Source organism: Podarcis melisellensis (genome assembly GCF_964234715.1).
Source record: "Podarcis melisellensis genome assembly, chromosome: Z".
NCBI lineage: Eukaryota > Metazoa > Chordata > Lepidosauria > Squamata > Lacertidae > Podarcis > Podarcis melisellensis.
Window position 1 is genome coordinate 17887988 of NC_138547.1, and position 25468 is coordinate 17913455.

A 25468-nucleotide genomic window follows, 5' to 3' on the forward strand; every position below is an offset into this window, starting at 1 on the left:
TGTGTGGAGAGAGGGGGGGGTGATCATGCCTATTAAGGGAAACTGCGCATGTCCCAGGGTTGGACAAAGGCAAGGGTGAAACGCGAAAGACTTGCTCTGAAATTGACAAAGAGCAGCTGGTCTGTTAATGTGCTGAGACAACACTGTGTTAAAGTATCCCTGCTGAGTGGTACAATTCTCTATCTCCCACCTACCCCCATAGATGAATAAGGGAGGCTTTCTTTCATGGGGTGTCTCAAACTGGTAGCTGGTGCCCCTTCCCTACCCACCACCCCCACCCCTCCAGTGCAGCCCATACCCCTCCAAATTGCATTTATGATCAGAGGCACCTGTTCTCCCCACACTGATTCCCCCCCCCATCTTTTTGATCAAGGACAATGGTGGCATTTGTCAGGGAGAAAAGGAGGGGAACAGGTCCTTGCATTCTGCATCTGAACACAGGAATAGTGTGGGGAGAGGCAGGTGGGAAAGTAGATGAGGAGGACAAATGAGACAGGGACAGGCTTCACTCAGCATCACTCTCAGGTTTATTGCATATACCCCAGAGATGGAGGGTGGTGGGTGAACCAGGTGGCAGAAAGGGCATGGCTTGTCTCCTGTGTCCTGAGACTGGTGGTGGTGACAATAATAAGAAATCAATTATTACACACAAACACACATGCACACACACCATGGTTAACTGGGGAAGGGCCATGGCTCAAGTGACAGAGCACCTGCTTTGCATGCAGAAGGTCCCAGCTTCAGTTCCCAATGGCATCTCCAGGTGGAGATGAGAATGTTCTCTGCCTAAAACCCTGAGGAGCAGCTGCCAGTCAGTGTCTAACTCAGTACAAGGCAGCCTTATGTGTTCCTATTCAAATTAGCCTTTTACTCAGTGTTGTATGCAGAAGGTTCCCCCATTTCTATTTATTCAGAACAATGGGGACTAGGTTGTTACTTTTTGTTTAGGGGAAGGGTCATAGCTTAGTGGTGGAGCATCTTCTTTGCATGCAGAAGGTCCCACGTTCAACCCCCAATGGCATCTCCAGGTGGGGTGGCCTGAAGTCCTGGAGAGCTTCTGCTGCCAGTCAGTGTAGACAATACTGAGCTACATGGACCAATGTTTGGACTCTGCACAAAGCAGCTTCCCATTAACTGAATTATGATTTGATAAATGCATATCCAGAGATTAATATTAATGTTGTTGTTATTTCCAAACCAGAGCATCAGTGCTGATGACCACAAGTTGCACAACAGTTTACGATACTGAAAGCATGTTACAGGGATTCAGTCATCCTTACATAACAACTCTGAGAGGCAGTTCAATATTGTTGTTACTTATCCCCTACAATGCAGGCTGAACAGGGGTTGGGGAGTGGCAGATAGGCCGAAATGAATTTATGGCTGAGGTGAGATTTGGAGGAGGGTCCTCTGTGCACTCTTTGCCAGAAAAGTACTGGTGTGGTAATGGTGGCATTGGAAAGAATGTCTCTGAATGTGTGGGTTTCATTCTCCTGGCTTGCACTGCTCCATTCCCATCACAGGCCCACTTCCATCATCCTGAAGACCTCCTGATAGGACAGTGTCTGCAGGGTGCCTTCTCCTGCACAACACAGGGGTTGGTTGGAGATGTAGGGGATTGTTATATCTTTATTTCATGAAATTTATGCACTGCTTAATTAAAAAAAACAACAACCTCAATGTAGTTTCCCCCCCCCCAAAAAATGGCGAATAAAATTATCAATAAGAAAAATTAAGAGTAATTTAAGACTTCCAGAAAAGTTAAAATAACAGTAGGGATAAATCAGATTAAAACTCGGAGCAACTTTCTAAACATCCAAGTAGGTTTGTCTGAACATAAATGCTTTTAGCAGGTGTCGAAAAGAGAAGGTGAAGATGCCTGCCCATTTTTAATAGGCAGGGAGTTCCAAAGTGTAGGTGCTGAGACACTAAAATATCAATTCCTTACAAATGCACAATGGTTATTATGCGGCTCTTGTCACAGTGAGAGTTCTACCCATCACAGCAATCAAGTGGGCATATTTGAGGGATGATGTGATCTTTTGGGAAATCTGCATAAGGCTTTATACACCAATACCAGCACCTCGAACCTAGCCTAGATTTATTATGTGAATATTGTGTAATGGATTTGAAGGCGTGATTGTGTGGGCTTTCAGGAGAATAGCAAAGGTGCCTGTCTGATGTAGTTGGTTGTTGGGCATGCAAATAGATCTGAGGCGAGGGCTATGGAAATATTTCCACTTCCACAGTTCCAAGTTAGAAGCAGCAGGGCGGTGTTGGGAGCTCACTTCTGGAGGAAATGCTTCTCTCACACACATTTCTGACCGTACATCTGACTGGATGCTGCTAAAGCATCTCCAGGCTCCCAGTTAAATCCTGATGAATATAAGGGTATAGGAAGATAGATGGATGGATGGTCCATTGCTGTACATGGCAACTTTCTAAATTCTATTGTAATCTCGCCCTTTGTTCAGAACAATGAGGACTGGAATCTTGCTTTATAGAGGTGACGAGCCACCGCTTAAAGGTAGATAAACTGCTTTGTGTGAAGAAAGTCCCAGATGGCAATTGCCCCAGTTGCATCTCTAGACAGTGTGGGGGAAAGGCTCCAACTTGAGCAGAGCTGTGGCCACTCAGTGTGGACCCCACACTGAGCTAGATGGACCAATGATCCAACTCAGTGTAAGACAGCTTTCTTATGTTCCTGGGGAGGGCAGTAGATCATGTAACAGAGCATCTGCTTTGCATGCAGAAGATTCCAGATTAAACCCCTGGCATATCCTAGTAGGGTCAGGAGTTTTCCCTGCCTGAAACCCTGCTGAGATGCTGCCAGTCAATGTTGAGAATTCTGAACTTGATGGACCAAGAGTCCTATGTTCCTGCTCCTTACTTTGCTACCTCAATGCTATTTGATTTCTGCAAAGGAATCTTCCTGGGCTGTTCAAATTGAAGCTCTTGCTCTTTCACCACATAGCCCAGTTTCTAATTCCTGGACTCCGCAGGGGTTTCAGATTTCCATTAATCTTGATCACCTGACACACACAGTCCTCACTAATGGCTTTGTTCCAGACTCCACCCAGTCCCCATTGCCTGCAGGATCTCATTTATATTTATTTCTGTGCCAAATCTACATTTCCAATTCCTTCTCCTGGCCTCTCTCTTTCTCCTCCAAGCCACTGCCTCCCCATCCCTGATGAAAACCAGCCCAAGAAAGGCATCATTGACCTTTAAGGAGATATAATGTTTTGGTCCATAGGGAAAGGTTTGGGTTTATTCATGATGGCTCAAAAAAACAATGTTCATGGCTAAATGCAACAATATGCATTCTGCTTTCAGAACAGACGTTGCAATAGTGTAGCAAAGGTTGACCCAAAGATTGGGGGGGGCTGATGCACGTTGCCCTCATGTGACATCATACATGTCTCCCAACACTATGCAGGCCAGACCGGCGCATCCTAGCAGAAAGCTGGACCAGCCTGTGTGGTGTAGGGAGACACCATGCAGGCCAGTGCAGCCTTCTACTAGGCCTCACTGGTGTCAGAAGATGCTGCAGGGGCTGGCCCGACCTAACACGAGGTCGCACAAACCTGTGCAGCATCTCCCAACACTGTGCAGGTCAGTTCAGCCTTCCACTAGTGTCAGGAGATGTTGCACAAGCAGGTGAGAACTTGCATCTCCCCACAGTATCTCCTGACACTGTGCAGGCCATTGCAGCCTTCCATTGATGCTACGCTGTGCTTGGCTTGGCAATTTGGCCTTCTCCGCCCTCTCAGTATTTGGGGGACTGAGCCCCCTGCTAAGGAATATTGAGGAGGCTGATGACACCTCCACCCCCTAAAGTCTACAGCACATGCCTGAGTAGAGTAGGAAGATCGGCTCAGAAGAGCATAAGAAGAGCACTGCTGCTTGATCAGGCCAATGGCCCATCTGGTCCAGCTTCTTGTTCCCACAATGGCCAACCAGATGTCTCTGATAAAATGGTGAATGAAAGCAGATCAGAGAAGGATGAAATGGGAAGTGGAATTAAAGAGGACTCAGAAACTTTGTAGAACAGTATGAATGATTGCTAAATTAGGAGGGCGAGGTGGTAAGAGTTGGAGGCAACAGATGGTAAAATGGAAAAGTCCTTCACACAGGTGTCTCGAGGAACGGAACAGCCAAATGGCGGAGTTGTGATGTTGGAGGAGTGGAATAGAGCCATGGATGGAGAGATGGAGAGAGATTCTGAGCTGGCAGAGATAGAGTTGAGAGGGAAAGGACTCTGTGTACAACTTGGAGTGAATTCAGAGGGGAAAGCTATCGAACCTCTGGCACTTTTCTTGGAAAAAATAATGAAAGAAGCATAAATGGAAGGGATAATTTTTTTAATCAAGATGTAAAACCACTGCAAATACAACAGGAAATGGGAATGGAAGATACAGATTTGGGTGCAATCATTTGTGTGCAATAATTAGTACATTATAAGTAAAGAACTATGGAATATAATTTAATATATTATCACAGCGGAGGGACTCTTGTGTGGACAAGGCTGGAAGGACTTGATTTGATTAGATAAAATCTATTGCTGGCATTTATTATTAATAATAATTATTATAAATGTATTTTTGGACTTTATTGTACAAAAAGGAAAATCTGTTTTGTGTGAAAGGGAAACTGTGTGGGTCTGAAGACTGGGAAAATATTGCCTAACAGAAAGTTGATTGGTTGGGTGTCATTCTAGAGTGAATATTTCGAATAATTTCCTTTATGTAACTGACAGGTGGAAAATTGGAAATCCTTTATATTTTCCTATTTTTTGAGTTTCCTTTTCTCTCTCCCCCCTCTGTTTTTGTTTTTATTTAGATTTGTTTCTTTTATCTTACTGTAATCAAAAAAAAAAAACCTGAATAAAATCTTATTTAAAAAGCAACAATGATGAAAGGAACCAGGTTCAGTCCCTGATAACACGCAGCTAGGGCTACGGAAATAAAACCCTGGAGAGCCACAGCCTATCAACAGTACTTAGCTAGACAAAAACAATGGTCTGACTCTGCCTAAGGCTGTTTTCAAGGTTCCTATTTAATTCAGCAATTCATTCCAAACTAGGGGGCACAGCTCTCTCATAGAGCACCTGCTCTGCATGCAGAAGGTCTTGGATTCAATCCCTTATGGCATCTCCAAGTGAGGCTGGGAATGTCCCCTGCCTGAACCCCTGTAGAGCTGCTGCCAGTCATTGTAGGAAGAGTTGAGCTAGATGGACCTGGGATTTGACTCAGTATCAGGCAGCTTGCTTCCTTCCTACTTAATTCATCAGAACTAGGTGGAACAGAATCTTCTTTAGTTTGGTGGTCAAGGGCCATAGCTCAGAGGTAGAGCACCTGCTTTGCATGCAGAAAGTCCCACATTTAATCCGCAGTGACATCTCCAGGTAGGGCTGTGAATGTCCCCTGCCTGAAGCCCTGGACAGATACTGCCAGTCAGTGTAGACAATACTGAGCTGGATGAACCAGCGAGCTGATTCAGTATAAGGCAGCTTTTACATTCTAGATTTGTCAATTCATAGCAAGTCCATGACTGAGCTGGGTCTTTTCATGCTTTTGATTGCTTTATTCCGACCTGTTCTCTTATGAGGTGTGGGAACCTATAAACTGAGACGATGCACTAAACATGTCGGTAATGAGTAGCACTTAGCAAACTGTGTGCAGATCACTTTGCATTCATTATCTTAATAATCTTTATAGTAATCAATTATGGTAGGATGTGTTTGGGGGCCTTTGCTTTATTTTGCCACCTCTTCCCCTGAATCAGACTATTTCATTCCATTTCTCATTTCTCCCGTCATAACTTTATTCCCAACCCCTGCCATTTCTGCATCAATATGCAAAAAAGAAATATCCCTTGTAAAGATTTGCCTGTGTTTTCACACACTTCTCTCCTAATATGCCCCCAAACATGTACATTTTTGCAAGAAATCTTCCTTAATCAACGTAATGTTACATACCACCCCAATCTCCATGAGTGGTGCAAGATTCCAGGGGTTGAAAGCAGGGCCAGATTTAGGTTTGATGAGCCCTAAGCTACTGAAGGTAATGGGGCCCTTTATATGTCCAGCTGTCCTTTGTCAACAACAAATTGTCGCTGTTTTGTTTTGAATATGCTATATGGTAATTTATGAAACTAATAATTTATTAAATCCCTGCAACGGGGTGAGCTCCTGTTGCTCGGTCCCTTCTCCTGCCATGCCAACCTAGCAGTTCAAAAGCGCGTCAAAGTGCAAGTAGATAAATAGTAGGTACTGCTCTGGTGGGAAGGTAAACGGCGTTTCCGTGTGCTGCTCTGGTTTCGCCAGAAGTGGCTTAGCCATGCTGACCACATGATCCGGAAGCTGTCTGCGGACAAACGCCAGCTCCCTCAGCCAGTAAAGCAAGACGAGCACTGCAACCCCAGAGTCGTCTACGACTGGACCTAATGGTCAGGGGTCCCTTTACCTTTACCTTTAATAGGTATCTAAAGCCATTTGCACACAACAAATAGGAGCCTACACAACACAAGACAAAATACAGTCTTCAGGGAGTAGCTGGAAGAGGGGAGGCAGAAAAAGGTCCTCCTTTCCTTCCACTCTGCTTATATCCCTGCCTTTCTGCTCGAAAGAGCCTGAAGTGGCAAAGAACAGGCAATAAAATCATAATAAACATCTTTAAAACAATTATAGTGCAGATGCAGACTGGGAAAGATCTCCATTTCAAAGGCTTGTTGGAAGAGGAAGGTATTCAGTGGGTGCCAGAAACAGTGCTTGTCTAATACCAAAGGGAAGTGAGTTCCAAAGGGAAGGTGCAGCAATGCCAAAGAACTGATTCCTTTTACTGTGCAGACCAGACCTTCTGATAAGATGGCATTTGCAGGAGGCCCTCTCCCACACAGCACAGTAATTGACTGGGTGTGTAAGGGGTGAGACAATCATTCTGGCATCCTAGTCCCAAACTCCATGGGGCTTTATGCACCAAAAACTGCACCTTGAAATTAGCCCATGGTCTACCTAGAGAGCCAGCCAAAGAGCCTCCTCCCTTCATCACCAACAGTCCAAGAGAGGGAAGGACAGAATGGATACAGGATTCAGCCATGGACTAGAAAGAAGTGTGTGTGTTTTATAAGCAAAGTTCTGTTTATCTTGAGTGTAGGTAAGTAGATGGTAAATAGATGATAAATAGATGATAGATGATAGATAGATGATAGATAGATAGATGATAGATAAATAGATAGATAGATAGATAGATAGATAGATGATAGATAGATAGATAGATAGATGATAGATAGATAGATAGATAGATAGATAGATAGATAGATAGATAGATAGATAGATAGATGATAGATAGATGATAGATAGAAGATAGATAGATAGATAGATAGATAGATAGATAGATAGATAGATAGATAGATAGATAGATAGATGATAGATAGATAGATAGATAGATGATAGATGATAGATAGATGATAGATAGATAGACAGATAGAAAGATGATAGATATAGATGATAGATAGATGATAGATAGATAGATAGATGATAGATAGATAGATAGATAGATATAGATAGATAGATAGATAGATAGATAGATAGATAGATAGATGATAGATAGATAGATAGATAGATAGATAGATAGATAGATAGATAGATAGATGATAGATGATATATGATATACTGTAGATAGATAGATAGATGATAGATGATAGATAGATAGATAGATAGATAGATGATAGAGATTAGATATATAGATAGATGATAGATAGATAGATAGATATAGATAGATGATGATGACAGATGATAGATTAGATAGATAGATGATGATTGATAGATAGATAGATAGATAGATAGATAGATAGATAGATAGATGATAGATAGATAGATAGATAGATAGATAGATAGATAGATAGATAGATAGATGATAGATAGATGATAGATAGATAGATAGATAGATAGATGATAGATAGATAGATAGATAGATAGATAGATAGATAGATAGATAGATAGATAGATGATAGATAGATAGATGATAGATAGACAGACAGATAATTTCATTTGTGATTCCACATTTTTATGAAAGTCTTGGTGTTTTCTAGTATTCTGTTATGGGCTATGGAATAATGCAATAAACACAATTCACTCATTTGTATTGATGAAAAACTCTGGAAGCTCATATTGAAGAAGGTCCACTCTTGTGGAGAAATCCACTTCCCTTCAAAAGTAGCCCCAGATATATATATATATGGAGGCCCCTGGAACCCAGAGCAGCTGGGTACTGAGATCTCCAGCCTCATCTTGGCATGCACAGGATTGTGTCGAGCACTCTCACTTTGTTAAGCAGCATGGAACCAGGTGCCTGGTGTTGTAAAAGAGGTCTCATCCATGCAGGATTGAGCAGTGGAAAAAAGGGCTGGACTCTTTGGCCCTCCCCACAGCTCCCACCATGCCTGGTCATTTGACACAATGATGGAGTCCAGAAGCATCTGAAGGGCACCAAACTCCCTGACCAATGTTAGAAGCGGGACCTCTTGATGCCTTCATGCTCCTGGTGGAACACCGGGGGCCCTAAAAGAAGCCAGAGTGACTTGGGCCTTGTCCACCTCTCTGTTTGTCCTATGCCTAGAAAGCATGGGGTTGAGATGGGGTTTTTGCTTGTCCCATGCTTTCTAGCCACATGTCTGAATGGTCTTTTCTGTTTGCTCCTCTACTTTCCCCAGGAAAATCCACTGTTTACGACTGAATCAGAGCAAACATCAATCCAATCCATGGAAAACCCAACAGGCGTATGCTCTAATTCAGTGATAAAGAGTGGGTTTTCCCAGAGAAAAGCGACTGAAGAAGTGGAAGTGTGGACGAGCCCTTAACCCAGAGGCAGCAATTCAAATGGGCAAGTTGCAAATTGGATGGTGGTGGACTGAGTTCAGATCTTGCCTCTCTGCCACAGATCAGACCAACCAGCTCCATATCTTTGCTGCTCAATCAATTCCAGCAATGCCTGTGGCTCAAATCGAGGGGGGGGGGGAGGAATAATCATGCCGCATGCTACTCCTTGCCACCTGGCCATAAAAGAGCAAAACAGATGAAGGCCATGTGTGGATCAGGAAAATTAACTACGAGGCCCCCAAATTTGGGATCCTCTCCAAACTGGCACCAAGGATTTTTTCCTGCAGCATTTTGCAGCAAACCCCCCCCCCCCCCGTGTTTTGCAGTGCTCCACAGGCTGAGCAATTGATATATCAAACATGGGGTTTGTACTTAGCATGAACTATGAACCCCGACATTTTGGATCCTCTCCAAATGGTGCCAAAGTGTGAATCCACAGCCAAGCAAATGAAATGGATGGCTTCTTGTTCATAAGCTAACCTTGGGCCCTCTCCACACAGACACACACACACACACACACACCTCCACTGGTCAATGCCTCTTACACTCTTCACCTGTCCAATTCAGTTCAATGGCAATTAGTTTGGCATCACTTTGCACAAGGACACTAATCCTGATTATGAGGACAGATAAGACCAGTAATAAATATAACCTGAGGCTGAAAATGACCTCTCTCTCTTTCTTTATTGGTGAAAGCTGAAGTTGGTGAAATGTGACATGAATTGGCTCATGAGATGAGGCAGCTACCTCAAGTGATGGACTGGAGGGTTGCCATTTGATTCTTCCTCCGTTTCCACAGGTATCCTCCTCTCATCATGCTGATAACACACAGGTGCGGGGAGGAATCAAGGGCAGAGGTGCCTTAACAGGCAAGGCAAGATTGGGGCCATCATTATAATTTATAACATAGCAGGGCGAGAGGCAGGCAGGCATGATATCTGGGACACAATCTGCTAGCAAAAATGGAAATTAGCTGCCAAACAGCAACTGAGCTAAGTTCAAGGCACTGTTTCAGTTTAGGACCTGGATACACCGATCGAGCACTGCACTCTGCAAGGGAGGGCCTCCTGTAGATGCCATCACCCCACTGGCAGAGGAAGAGGCATGTGGGGGGAGTGCACCGCCCCCGGCAGTGCGATCCCAGCAGGGTGCCATTGTGGCTGCACCCCCACCTGTGCTGGGCGCCACGCCCCTACAGGCAGCACACCACACCTCCGGGACACGCATCACATCCCTACAGGCGGCACGCTCCACCTCCTGGGGCTGGAGCATGAAGCTCCGCCACTGCATCACCCCAGGATGTCCCTTATGCACAATATAGGAATCAGGCCTTTAGTGTTGTGCTGCCTGCCTTTGGAACACCCTGCCCTTGGGTGTTAGATATGCTCCATCTCTGCTGTCTTTTTGGCAACCACTGAAGACCTTTTGAAGAGCCTTTTAAGTGGAGATCTTTCACAGTCTGCATGTGTACTGGAATTCTTTTTAGCATGCTTTTACTGTCTTATCGCTTCCTGATTGCCGGCCTGGGCTCCTTTTATTAAATATAAATATATATAAATAAATAAAGCTATCTAATCATCTCTTCCCTGTCTCTTCTTCTGGCTACAAGCTGACCCCATCCACCTTTTCCTCGCTGGCCCTGATTTCAAGGCCACACAATATCTTTGTCCCCTTCCTCTCGGGACATGCTCCAGTGTGGTCAATACCCGACTTAAAACATGGAGTCCAGGTCCTGAATAATTTAAACCCAACAGTACAAATTAAGCAAATGTTATTTGGTCAGATGCCATCAGATTTGATTGATGAGGCAGACACCTGATCTGGTGTCATCTCATGGATCACTCCCAGCTTTGCTTGCATGAAGACACTCTGTGCCAAGGCCCATATGCCAGAGGATGACGCAGGAAGCCCCTTCAGTCTCTAGTATCTTGGGGTGCTGAAACCCCAAGTTCTTTGAGGGGAAGAGTCAGTCAATAACCAAAACTTCAAGAGAAAGAATAGAGAGGAAAGGAAGGGAGCAGATAAAAGAAAGGACTGCTTCACACTGTGCATCGTTAAACCATGGAAATTGCTTTTTCTGCAGAAGGCAGTGATGGCCACCAACTTGGATGGCTTTAAAAGAAAATTGGACAAATTCATGGAGTTTTAGTAGAAAGCTACCAGTAGCTACTAGCCACAGTGGCTATGCTCTGTCTCCACAGCTGGAGGCAGCAATGCGCCTGAATACCAGTTGCTGGAAATAACAGGAGGGAAGTTCTGCTATTGTGCTCAAATCCTGTTAGCTGGTTTCCCACAGGCAACTGTTCAGTCACCGTGAGAACAAGATGCTGGAGTAGATGGACCCAGTCCAGCAGGCTTGTCTTATATTCTTAAAGCTTACTCTCCCACCCCCAGTCCAACTGAATGACTATTTTGCAAGTTGTCTTGCGATTCACATCTTTAGCAACTTTCCAACTGATCCAGCTTTCTCATTTTGCTCTTAAACAGCACAAAGCCTGATCAGCTGGAATGTTGCTAAAGTTCTCACGAAACCCTCAGCTGCTTAGGCATTGCCTCGGGAGGGCTTATTCCAATCAACTGAAGCCATGGTTCTCAAAGCGAACAGGGACTAGGGAGGGCTAGATGGCTTTAAAAGAGGTTTAGACAAATTCACGGAGGAGAGGCTTGACAATTATGTTCTTCCTCCACAGTTGGAGGCAGCAATGCTTCTGAATGCCAGTGGCTAGAAACTGCAGGAGGCAAGAGAACTGCTGTGCTGAGGTCCTGCTTTTGGGCTTCCCATTGGGGGTATCTGGTGGGCCATTGAGAGAACAAGATGCTGGCCTAGATGGGCCACTGGCCTGATCCAGCACACTCCTCTTGTGTTCTTATGTTAAGGGAGGTACTGAAAACTTATTGTAGGGAGTTTTTTCCTCTCTTTTGCTGAGTTTGCTGGGGGGGGGGAGGGGACGTATTGTCAAAAAGAAAGGGAATAGGAAGAATGGATTTTGGGAAAGCAGGATGGTCATGCCCCATCGATATTTGCAAAGCCAGACCAAAGTAGGCACCTCCTAATTCAATTTTAAAATCTTGATAGAGAGCCACCTGTTCCCATTTAAAATTAATTGTCATTTTTTCATGTACTCAAAATGAAATGAAGACTTTCCCCGTCAGCTCTGCTTTATTCTGGGGCCTTCACTGCTCAGCCTACATGCTTCTGCCATATGTGGCTTGTTCCATTGCTGATGTAAGGACCAGCTGCTCTGAGAAAGGAAACATCCTCCGCGCAAAGCAGAGACATCTGCCAAGTGGGAAGAGGAGCATCACTAGATGGGCTTTAAGGATTTCAAAAACATCAAAACATGTCTTGATGTCCCTCTGCCAGTCCTCAGAGTGGCAGGTGGTTGGGTGGGAGGCAGGTTGGAAACAGAGCCTAAAGTTGCATAGAATAATCTCCAGTTTCATTTTGGGGTTACCAATTGCAATTTCAGAGGAGCAGAAATATTTATTGACAAGAAGGAAAGGGGGGAAAACAATTCACATGAACTCATGCAATACTAGGCTGCATCAAAAGAAGTCTCCAAATCAAGGGGTGGAATAAGACTGCTGTATTCTGCCTTGGTCAGGCCCCACCTGGAGTCCTGTGTCCATCTCTGGGCACATTAGTTTAAGAAGGATATTGACAAGCTGGAACATGTGCAGAGGAAGGTGACCAAGATGATGAAGGGCCCAGAAACCAAGCCTTAGAAGGAATGGTCACGGGAGCTGGGTATATTTAGCCTGAACAACAGGAAACTGAGAGGAGCCATGAGGGCAATCTTCAAATATATGGAGGTCCATCCCATGGAAGACGGAACAAGCTTGTTTTCTCCTGTTCTGGAGGGTAGGACCCCAAACTAATGGATTCAAATGTGAAGAAAGGGGATTCTGACTAAAACTTAGGAATACAGTGGACACTTGGGTTGTGAACGTGATCCACGAGGGATGCACGTTCGCAACCCGCAGTGTCCACAACCCGCAGTGGCACGTCTGTACATGCATGGGTTGCGATTCAGCGCTTCTGCACAGGCGCAAAGCACGATTTAGCGCTTCTGCGCATGCACGACCGCCAAAACCCGGAAGTAGTCCGTTCTGGTACTTCTGGGTTTTGGCGGTCCGCAACCTGAAAAACGCAACCTGAAGCGTCTGTAACCCAAGGTATGACTGTAGCTTTCTGGGGGTGAGAGCCATTTGACAGTGGAATGAACTCCCTCGGGAGGTGGTGGACTCTCCTTCACTGGGGGGTTTCAACCAGAGGTTGGATGGCCTTCTGTCAGGGATCCTTTAGCTGTGATTGGAGGGGGTTGGACTAGATGATGCTAGAATTCATTCTCTCAGGCTTTAGGGCTGCAGAGAAAAGTATTTCTCAGCCATCAAATACCTGGGTAAAGAAGAACATTTAAAAATCCCCCCTGAAAGTCATGTTGGAGACAGGCACACCTCACCAGGGAAACCATGCCACAAGTGAGGAATTTGGACGGAAAAGGCCCTGACAGGGGTTAAAGCCAGCTGGTTAGCACCCCAGCGGTGTCACCACCTACAATGTCATGTCTGTCAATCATAGGATATTATTGTTACAATTATTCAATTCAGGCTTGTGTGTGCACGATACAATTTTTATTGAATTGTGTTTTGTTTTGTTATGTTTTATCATATATATATATATTGTAAAGAACTTTTGAGACTTCCTTTTTTATGTGTATTGCAATATGCAATAAATCAACTCAAAATCAAAGCCTGTACATATGCGAATCACACACAGAGATACAAGAAGGGGAAGATTTGGTTCTGCAGAAGTATTAATGTAAGCATCTAAAGACAAGTTGAGCATAAGCCATTCGTGTGATGCAGCAGTTACTAAAGCTAATGCAATCTTAAGGCTCTATTAACACAAGTGTCGTGTCCAGATCAAGTTTCCTTCATATTTGGTGCTGGTCAGATTAGTCCCTGAGCTCTGCATCCAGGTGTGGGCACCACTCTTTTGACAAAGAATTGACATAGGAGCCTGTCCGGAGAGAATGCATAAACCATGATGTTTATGCAAAGGCTTTATTAAAGGGAAATCAATGGGCATCAAGAACCCAAAAGGGAGGTGCTGTAGCTCAGTGGTGGGGCAGAACACCCCAGGTTCAATCCTCAACTGCCTCTCCAGGTAAGACTGGGAGAGATTCCTTGCCTGAAACCTGAAGAGTCCCTGTCAAGCAGTGCAAGAAATCCTGAGCTATGTGGATCCAGGGCAGTAGAAGTCAATTGCCTATGATGATTTATTTACACATTTAATCATGAAATATTTATATACCACTATATCACAAAAATAATATATATCAAAACAGTTTACAATAGTAAAACTAAGACATAACAATACAATAAAAGCTTAACAAGCTAAAAACAAAAATGCTAAAAAAAATATTTTATATATTGTAAATAACTCTTCATTCCTTTATTCGGAATTATGAATATAGCCCTTTTTCAGGTGAGAGCTGTAGCTCAATGGTAGAGCATCTACTTTGCATGCAAAATATCCTGGGTTCAATCCCCCAGTGGCATCTCCAGGTGGAGCTGGAAATGTCCCCTGTATGAAACCCTGGAGAGATGCTGCCAGTCAGTGTTGGCAGTATTGAAAGAGATGGACCGACGGGCCAACTCAAAACAAGGCAGTGCATATATATATATATATATATATATATATATATATATATATATATATACACAAGGCAGTGCATATATATATATATATATATATATATATATATATATATCCTATACAATTATATTTATTTATACTCCATCTTTTTTTCCAGACAGGCACTCAAGGTGGCTTACAGCTAAAATAAGAACAGCTAAAAACATGGGGGTAATCATTAAAAATCAATTAAACATTAATGAAATTAAATCTATAGCTATATACACAGAGAAAGAGAGATAGCTATAGCTAAAGAAATATGGAGAGACATATACAGAGATATGATATATTTTTAAAAATACAGACCGTCCCAATAAAAACAGCACAGCACCATCCACCTCATTAAAAGCAGTCAGTTCCCAAAAGCCTGTTGGAACAAGAAGGTCTTTGCCTACCGGCAAAAAAAAAACCAGCAATAAAGGGAGCCAGCCTGGCTTCTCCGGGGAGGGCGTTCCAGAGTCTGGGAACAGCTTGTTTATTTAGAATCATAAGGACTGGGATCTTAGTTTTGAGGGAGAACCATAACTAAGTGGCAGAGCACCCCTTTTGCATGCAGAAGGTCCCACGTTCAATCCCCAATGACATCGCCAGGTAGGGCTGGGAGTGATTCCCTGCCTGAAACCCTGGACAGCTACTCCCAGTCAGTGTAGACAACCCTGAGCTAGGGGAACCAAAGTTCTGAATTGGCATAAGGCAACTTCCTTTGTTCCTATTTAATTCACCCCTTCTAACTGCGGCACCTCCTTGGGGGGAGACTGCAATTCCAGTCTACTCTAGAAGGTGGCACCAGAGCCCAGCAATTCCTCAACATCTCTGGTGGCAGATGTGTGTCACCCCTCCTTTACGGTCCTTTGTCTGCAAAGAGGACAGAAACTCTGAACATCTGGGTTTTGAGGGGAGGTTACTGTTTTTGTTTTGTCTTCTTGAGGAGTCCCCTGGAAAGGAAGGAAATGAATTATTATTCCGTGCTTTCTCCCTTCGCAGCAAAATATTGCACGTACTTCAGCAAATATTAGCCCCTACGGAGTTCATGGAGACTTACATAGAGAAACGGGTGTAGGATTGCAGCCTTTTCTTCAGGTATCTGGAGAGTGAGAAAGAGTTTGGTATTGGCGTTGAGGGACACTCTAAAGTGACATTTGGGGCTTCTGGACTTTAGTGATTAATTCAATGGGGAAGCTTCATTTCACAGAATCATAGAGTTAGGAGGGACCCAAAGGGTCATCAACTCCAACCTAAGAATGCATCAAAAGAGTCAGTGGGTGCCTCACCAGGTAGCTGGTGTGTGTGGGTGTGTGGGTGTGGGGGTGGGTGGGTGGGTGGGTGGGTGGGTGGGTGGGTGTAAGGAAAACACCAGCCGGTCCTGTAACTCCCAGACCACCTTGTTTGAGGAACATAACTCAGTGGCAAAGCATCTGCTTTGCATGCAAAAGGCCACAGGTTCAGGACTAGAATCTTACTTTCTTTTTATGAGACAGGGTACAGTTCAATAGCAGAGTGCTTGGTTTGCATGCAGAAAGTCCCAGATTCAGTCCTCTGGACACATCTCCAGATAGCACTGGGAATTCTCCACAACTGACACCCAGGAAAGAGTTGCTGCCAGTCAGTGTTGACAATACTGAGCTACATCCTAGAGCTTTGTGTCTGACTCGGTATAATGCAGCTTCCTATGTAAAAAGAACAGCAGGATTGCAGATCCTGATGAGAACTCATGATCCAATACAGCTCATGATTAGACCAGATTGAATCATGTCAGTCTGTTTTGGAATCTGACTTTGGCAGAATCCTCTCCCATCCCTTATGTGGACTTTTGCATGACTGGGGTGTGTCACCAACTGTACAAAGGCACTTTTTTTCCTCTGGCACCGCCCATGACTTGCAGGAAGGGTCAATCATGAGGGGAAGTGGCCCTTGGGCTGAATCAAATGTTTATAGCCATTTGGAGAAATTAAGATGCTTGCATGATCTTTGGCGACATTTTGGTTGGGCTCATTTCTTGGTCTCCAATTATGGATTTTTGAATTTAAGGAACAGGAGACTTTAAAGTTGCTGAGGGTGGAATGATAGTTGCAGGGAGGGACGTGAACATCAGAAGAATCCTGCACCTGGATCAGGCCAGCCCCCGAGTGCAACAGACATTCTCCCTACCTGTGGTTCCCAGCAAGTAGAAGCATAGAATCACAGAGTTAGAAGGGCCCTGAGGATCCTCTAGTCCAGTGGCGTAGCGTGGGGGGTGCAGGGGGGGCCGACCGCACCGGGCGCAACATCTGGGGGGGCGCGCTCGCACTCGCAGCTCTCTGCCCCTACTAAAATCCACAGGTTAGGGGGCGCAAATTACTTGCCTTGCCCCGGGTGCTGACAACCCACGCTACGCCACTGCTCTAGTCCAACCCCCTGCAATGCAGGAATAATCAGCTGTCCCATACAGGGATCAAACCTGTGACCTTGGTATTATCAGCACCATGCTCTAACCAACTGAGCTAGAGACGACCCCCCAAGGTACTGTATACTGTCTCCAACAGTGGGGATGTCTGGCTGCAGGATCAGCACAGAAGCCCATCTAATCCACCAGGCTGTTCCTATAGTTACAAAGCAGATGCCCCAATGGAATGCCCACCACAAGACAAACGTGAGCACAACAGCAGTTCTCCCCACCTGTGATTCCCAGCAACAGGTATTCAGAGGCATCCTGCCTCCAATGCTGGGAGCAGAACATATGAAGAGCCCTGCAGCTGGATCAGGCCAAAAAGGGTCCATCTAGCCCAGCATCCTTTCCAGACAGTGGCCAACCAGATGCCCCAATGGAAAGAAGCCCACAAGCAGGATCTTAGTGTAACAGAAACTCCACAGTTGTTGTTCCCCATCATCTGGTATTTAGAGGTAGACTGTCCCTGGGCATGGAAGTTCTGCTAACCCAAGAGACTTCCATAAGAAAGGCCCTGCTGGATAAGGTCAGTGGCCCATCTGCTCCAACATCCTATTCTCCCAGTGGCCAACCAGATGCCCATTATGGGAATGAGCTAAGTGCTACAGCAACTCCCCTCACCTGCATCTCCTAGCAAGTGGTATTCAGAGGTGGAGTGTCCCTGAGCATGGAAGTTCTGCTATCACAATAGACTTCCATAAGAAAGGCCCTGCTATTAAAGGCCAATGGCCCATCCAGTCCAGCATCCTGTTCTTACAGTGGCCAACCAGGTACCCCACAAGCAGGACCTGTGTGCAACAACAATGCACTCCTGTGATTTCCAGCAACTGGCATTCAGAAGCATTGCTGCCTCCTGATGCAAGGAAGTTGGATCCCTGCTGGATTTTTCTTTCTCCCCTTTCCCTTCCCGTTTGATCTGAGGCAGTTCCTAGGCAGGATTTCTTCTCCGCGCCTTACCTAGAGGGGTCCTTTGCGCTCCCCTCCTTTCTTTGCTGCTGGATGCCGCCAGGGGGCGTCAGCGGGCGTCAGAAAAGGCCGGGCGGGAAGAGGAGGGAGGGAGGGAGGGAGGGAGGGAGGGAGGGAGAAGAAGGTGGGCTCTGGAGGACGGCAGAGTAGAAGGATGCTTTAACACCAGCCTGCGCTTGCTGGGCACGGCGGCTCCTCCTACCCTCTCTCTCCGCCACCCGTTACATCCCCGCCCCGCTCACCCAGGCAGAGCCAGCGCAAGAGGCGCAGGAACAGGGGATGCTTTTGCAGAGCGGGCGCCGTCCAGCTTTGCAAAGGCGAACAGAAGCAGAACCGTTAGCCTCCGCCCCTTGCGTCTCCGTCTCTTCAATCTCCTGCTTTTTTGCAGAGCTTCCTGACTGAACCATCAGCCTGGTGCGACGCCCAGGAGCGGGTGAGGAACGCCCAGGAAGCCTAGAGGGAGCTAAGAGGTGGTTGTAGTAGCCACCGGGTAGGGACCAGGTTGCCAGGCGCCAGGGCGAGCGGGATGTGGCAGGGTTGGCCGGCTGGTTTGGGTGGCTGGTGGGCGGCGGAGCCCAGCCTGGCGCGAAGCATGGAGCCCGGCTCAGAATGAAGGCGGCGGCGGCCGGGCTGCCCGTCGAGGCGAGGAAGGGGCGAGTCAGAAGAGGAGGAAGGAGGTGGAGGCGCCCCCCGACGACGCGATGTCGGTGCCTTTGCTGAAGATCGGCGTGGTCCTCAGCACCATGGCCATGATTACCAACTGGATGTCCCAGACCTTGCCGTCCCTGGTAGGGCTCAACACCACCAAGCTGACTGCAGCCTCCGGGGGCACCTTGGACAGGAGCACTGGGGTGAGTTGCCCCTTTCTTTGACAGGGGATGGGCTTGGGAGAGGGCGGGGAGGAAGGAGCAGCAGAGGAACATGGACCCTTAGTCCATCCAGCTCAGTAGTGTCCACACTGACCGGCAGCTGTGGCTCTCTCCAGGGTTTCAGACAGAGGACCTTTGTAATTGAATCTGGGACCTTCTGCATGCAAAGCAAATGCTCTACTCATTAAGAAATAGCTGCTCCTGGTGAATGTAGGAAGCTGCCTTATCAGACCCTTGGGCCATCTAGCTCAGCAGCACCCAGACTGGCAGCAGTAGCTTTCCAGGGTTTCAAGCAGGGGATTGAACCTGGGACCTTCTGCATGCAAAGTAGATGATCTTCCTCTGATTAACCTTAAGAGCTAGTCAGACCCTTGGTCCTTCTAGCCCAGTCCTGCCTGAACTAACTAGAAGAGGTTATCCCAGGTTTCTGGCAGGGACATTCCCAGTCCTGTCTGAAGAGGCCGTTGCAGGGTCAAACATGGGAACTTTTGCATGCTAAGCAAGCGCTATCACTAAGCTATGATGGCCTTTCCCCAAATGGGTGGGTTCTTGCAGAACTGGGAGCCTCCAAACTCTCTCCTCCTAGGAGACACGCCTTTAGGAAGGTAGGGTGGGTGCTGGCTGGCTGGAAGTGTGTAGATCACCTTCTGCCACCTGTGGTCAACTTGGCAAGCACCTACCCAATAGGGAAGGTTACATACACAGAGACAGACACACAGACCGACAGACATATTGCATCCAATCCATCAGAGTCTTTTTAGCAGGTGACTTGGAGAGGGGCATATATCTTGTGTCACTCCCTTCCTCTCTTTCTAACTTAAAATAGTGTGTGTATGTGTGTGTGTGAAATCATTCACCCTATAAGCAAAGTTGTCTTAAAATACTAACTTTGCTCATAGGGTGGATGGTTTCACATACACAAACTCACACACACACACACCATTTAGTCGCCTCCCACCACTTAAATCCCCCCTCTGTAGATCATCAGATGCAAATTTCATACAAAGGCTTGCCATTGCAGGCCTCACTGCTTTGAGTCCTTAGCAATGCCCTGACCACCAGCAGTCCTGCCTGCAGTTAGACATTTTGGCTTTCAAAGACTTCAGCTCTCTTTTCTCCTCATCCAGTCCTTGGGTGTCTTAAGATTGGGAAGTGGCTGAGGATCCTCTTTAAAAAAGAAAAAGCAAGCAGTGTTTTGCGGGGGAGGGGGGCTCTCCTCTCCATCCCATCCATCAGAGTCAGAAGGAGGAGAATGTGGTACCCAATTTTTGCATCTGTCCACACATATGACCTGGTGCAGCACTTTCTAAATGGAGGGATGGTTTGCATACCATCCTAGGACTGAAACATCATATGAGGTCTTGGAACACCTGAATATGCTTCCACATGTCAAACAATGCAGAAATCCCCCCTAAAAAAACAGAATCACAGGAACTGTAGTTTTATCCCCCACAAGGTGACCATTTTCAGCACCCTTCACAAACTAGTGTTCCCGGGATCATCCAAGGAAGGACTATGCTTTAAATGCATGGCATGTATTTAGTCATGTACAATGCTGACCCAACCCTATTGCATGCAGAGTTTCATTCATACTTCTTTTAAGAAATGGCTTGTTCACCTTCATGTGTGAGCAGGTTCTGGGGTGAGATTTGGAAGTGTACTGTGGAGCAGGACAGTGTGCGAGCCTCAAAGAAAGAGAGCTTGCATCAGGGTCCCAGTCCTGTGCACGCTTATATGTCCCATATAAAAATAAAATTGGTGTGTAGAAAGATGGATTGAGTGGTGATTGTGATTGGTGGGGAGCATTGAAATACCCACTCTAAGGGGAATCCTCTTAGTATTGGTCTAACAAGTGGACTTAATGCAGCGGGTTTGGAGTCTGTGATGTGCTTTGCTGGGGGGGAGAGAGCACTTTGTGGCTGAGAGCATGAACCCCCCCATAATCCGTCTCCCTAATTGTAAGCCCAGTGAACTGTGGCTGACCATGTTCATTCTCCTCCTTCCTGTTTATCAATCTCTTGCCCTGTGCAATGTCAAAATTGTGGTGGTTTTTTTATAGCCACCTTATGATGTTGTGCAAGAAAACGGTGTACAGGTGGAGAAGTGTGATGGGGCCCACCAGTTCCCACCTGTCTCCTCCTCCATCACCACCATTCCCTTCCCTCCCACCCCACCCCCCAAAAAGAGGCATGAAGGATATAGGAAGGAACAGCCTTGATTTGTGCAGCAATTCATTTTATTTTTTCATCTTCAAAACGGGAGGTAGTTTTTGTCCAGGAATTAAGATGGCAGGGTGCAGTTGACTCTGGATTAAGCCCCATCAAAAACAGTGAGACGTCCTTCTGAGCAAACAGATGCTCAGATTTCTGCTGCAAATCACGCTGTTCATTGCAATATGGGGTGTGTGTGTGTTGCTCAGAAATGATTGCTGACTAGGTCAATTACCGTGTGTATAGGGGGTGAAACACAAGATTTATAAAGCAGCTGTAAATCTTTGTGTGTGTGGAGGGAGTAAAAACAACAACAACCAACAACACCATGTCCTGTATTTGCTGTTAAAACACAGGCTCTTTAAAGGATTAGAGCAAATGAAATTGAAAGAAGCAAGCTGAAGCGTGTGCAGAAAAGGGCGGCCAAATTGATAAGAGGTCTGGAAACCAAGCCTTATGAGCAATGGTTGGGGGAGTTTGGGGTGTTTAGCCTGGAGAAGAGGAGAAGGAGAGGGGATATGATGGCCAGTTTCAAACATCTGAATGCCTGCCACATGAACGATGGAGCAAGCTTGTTTTCTATTGCTCCAGAGAGCAGGACCCAAATCAATGGATTCAAGTGAGAAGAAGGGAGATTCCAACTAGACATTAGGAAGAACTTTCCAACAGTAAGGTCCATTCAACCGTGGAACAGACTTCCTTGGAAGGTGGTGGACTTCTTTACTGGAGATTTCCAAGCAGAGGTTGTGTGGCCACCTGTCAGGCATTATTTAGTTGTGATTCCTGCATTGCAGAGGGTTGGGCTGGATTACTCTTCCAATTCTACAGTTCTACGATTCTATGAAACCAATATGCTTTTGGGAATATTCCCTGTTGCTGAGGCTGATGTGCCATTTTTACAGTGGATGTCTCAGCTGAGCAGGGAAGATTAATGATCTATTTAGGGTCAGGAAGAAGAGAGGGAAGAATCTGCTACCCAAACTCTTTTTAGACTATTCCCTCCACACTCTTCAGATGAAATCCCACCCCACCCCCAAGAAATCTCTTGGTTGTGATCATTATAGCTATGATTTAAGGTGTTGTTTTGTTAGCCAGTTTCCTGGATTTAGGTTATTTTAGAAAGCAGAAGTCTAATGTGGGTGGAGAAGGGTCTGATATCTTTTCAAGGTGTGGTTTGGGGAATTTGCAAAAGGACCAGAGCTCTTGCATATGTGAGCCCCTGGATTTGAAAAGTACATTATTATTTAGGTAGGTATCCCACCTTTCCTCCAAGCAACTCAAGGTGTATAGTTCTCCTGCCTATTTTATCCTCGCAACAACCCTGTGAAGTAAGTTGGGCTGAGAGTAAGTGACTGGTGTAAGAGTTTCCTGACTGAGCAGGGGGCTTGAACCCTGGTCTCCCAGATGCTAGTCCAACCCTCTAACCACTATGCCATGCTGGCTCTATTAAGATATTGTCTTTCTATTTCCAGGTGAGAAAGACAAAGGGGAGTTTGAGAGAATGTGACTCTTTGGAATCAGTGCCAAAAGGGTGTGTGTGTTGTTACTGAAGCAGGATAATGTTGTGATGGGGGTGGAAGGGGTGTGTTGATGTGGGAAGGGGAGACAGTGTGTGAAAGCAGAAGACATCCAAGTGTCCCAGAAGCTGGGTCGGGGATGGTTTTGCTATGATTCCTGTATTGCAGGGGGTTAGACTAGATGAGCCTTTGGGGTCTCTTCCAACTCCACAATTATATGATCCAGTGATCCCTGCCCATCAACCATGCTGGCTGTCGGGGCTGGTGGGAGCTGTAGTTTATTTATTTCATAAAATGTATATACTGCTTGGTTGTATAAAACCTCAGTGTAGTCCAACAACATCTGGAAGGCACCAAGCTGGAGTCAACTCTGGCTGGCAGCAGCTCTTTGGGTAAGGGAATGCAGAATCTGGGGTCTCAGTCCTCTCTCCCCTTGTCTGAAACATACAGATTAAATGTGGAAGGAACTATTTTCATTTGTAGGATTTTTTTTACTTCTCCTTCTCCTCCCCCCCTCCCCACCCACTTTGGTGAAACAGACTGACCATAAAGATGCTTTTAAAGTGGTTAATTATTTACAGAGCTACAAAAATAGTCCCTAGAGCCGTTCTCTGGAACTCCAAGTACCTGGAAAATTTGGACAAGATGTTTCTCTGCATTCTAAAAGAATCACAATAAACAGTAATGTGCATGATTGCAAATGGAAAGGTGGGAGTTGTCCAGTTTATCTGAGCATTGGGTTCTAAACAACCAGGTTCATACCCTCCTACATTTCTCTGATGAAATAGGGATGTCCTATTCCAGTAGTAGTAGTAGTACCCCGAGTTGCCCCAGCCACTCTGGATGGCTTCCAACTAATAATAAAATAATAATAATAATACATTAAACATAAAAACTTCCCTATGCAGGGTTGCCTTCAGGTATCTTCTAAAGATTGTATAGTTACTTGTCTCCTTGCCTTGGGGGTCACAAAACTCCATACCCTCCAACATTTCTCCGATGAAAATAGGACTGTCCTAAGGAAAAGCAGGACATTCTGGGATTAAATCAAAAATTGGGATGGCTTCTGTAAATCCAAGACTGTCCCTAGAAAATAGGGACACTGGGGGGGGGTCCTGCAGGTTTCACTCAGAATAGACCCACTGATATCAATTGGCAATGTTAGTCACAAGTGTTGATTTTAATAGGCCTGCCCCAAGTATGACTAATGCAGGATACAACCTCATGGAGGAGAGGGCTATCAGTGTCTACTGCTTTCACAGTCAGAGGTAGCAATGCTTCTGAATGCCAGTTGTTAGAAGCTGCAGGTGGGGAGAGGGCTGCTGCACTCAAGGCATGCTTGTGGGCTTCCCATCTGGTTGGAGCCAAGGTCTTCTTAAGGAGGTCTGTTGTGACAGCACAACCTCGATACCAGATAATGGGGAATAACAATTGAAGAGTTCCTTGTTTTGCACCGCTTTCCCATGCGGGCGCAAAGAGGGAGATTCAGGGCATGAAGCAGATCCCGCCACCTTCAAAGTTAAGTGATGTGACGATTTCTCAGCATCCCTCCAAATCTCTCTCATGCGCAGATTAAAGGGGTGGAATAACTGCCCTGAGATCTGCAGATGAAGGATGGATAAGATAGAAGATAGATAGATAGATGATAGATAAATGATTGAAAGATAGATGATAGATAGATGATGATAGATGATAGATAGATAGATGATAGATAGATAGATAGATAGATAGATAGATAGATAGATAGATGATAGATGATAGATAGATAGATAGATAGATAGATAGATAGATAGATGATAGATAGATAGATAGATAGATAGATAGATAGATAGATAGATAGATAGATGATAGATAGATAGATAGATAGATGATAGATAGATAGATAGATGACAGATAGATAGATGATAGATGATAGATATAGATAGATAGATAGATAGATAGATAGATAGATAGATAGATAGATGATAGATAGATAGATAGATAGATAGATAGATAGATAGATGATAGATAGATAGATGATAGATAGATGACAGATAGATAGATGATAGATGATAGAAAGATAGATAGATGATAGATAGATGATGATAGATAGATGATAGATAGATAGATGATAGATAGATAGATAGATAGATAGATGATAGATAGATAGATATAGATAGATAGATAGATAGATGATAGATAGATAGATGATAGATAGATAGATAGATAGATAGATAGATAGATAGATAGATAGATAGATGATAGATAGATAGATGATAGATAGATAATAGAGTTCATGGTGGGTCCAAGCATCAAGGAGTTCCAGTGTGTGCTGGAGGGGGCCACTTTTTTGGTTCTTGGGACCTTGCAGTTTACCCTCAATTCAAGAGAAATTGTCCTCACACAACCTTCAGACCAAAACATCACAGTAAAAAGGCAGATTTTTTAATACAACTGTATGATGGCTATGCCCTGCCTCTACAGCTGGAAGCAGTAAATGCTTCTGGACTTCTGTTGCTGGAAACTGCAGGAAGGGAGAGGGCTCTTGTGCCCAGGTCCTTCTTTTGGGGTTCCCATAATGGGCATCTGGGTGGCCTCTGTGAGAACAGGAGGCTGGACTAGGTGGACTAGATAGCGTGAACCAGCTACAGAGCTCTTCTACCTCCACTATCGGAGGCAGTGTGTCCATGAATACCAGTTGCTGGGAACCACAGGGCTCTTGCACCCAAATACTTCTTTCAGGCTTCCCAGGAGAGGCATCTGGTTGCAGCAGCATAGCATGGGTTGCCACGAGAGCCAAGCGGGGCCTGCCCACCCACGCAAGGGGGAGCCTGGCTGGCCAAGGCAGCTCTTGGTGGGCAAATCCCCCTAATGTCCTCAGAGAGGAGCGCCGGGCCGGGCTGCACTGGGGTCTTCCCTT

General features: G+C 45.5%; 1 protein-coding gene and 1 long non-coding RNA gene across 3 annotated transcripts in view; both read left to right on the plus strand.

Moving 5' to 3' along the window:
• Positions 1–25468, plus strand: part of LOC309362340 — a 167301-nt gene that overhangs the window by 55094 nt on the left and 86739 nt on the right. The gene's annotated exons all lie outside the window — the stretch shown is intronic.
• Positions 1–25468, plus strand: part of OLFM1 (olfactomedin 1) — a 47899-nt gene that overhangs the window by 2116 nt on the left and 20315 nt on the right. The window contains exon 1 of one of the 2 annotated variants that reach the window (XM_081897880.1): positions 18121–18824. The exons of the other annotated variant lie outside the window; for it this stretch is intronic. Within the exon in view, the coding sequence (XP_081754006.1) occupies positions 18675–18824 (150 nt within the window). The 5' untranslated portion in view covers positions 18121–18674. Of the gene's footprint in view, positions 1–18120; positions 18825–25468 lie in introns of those variants that run through there. 2 annotated transcript variants of the gene reach the window in all.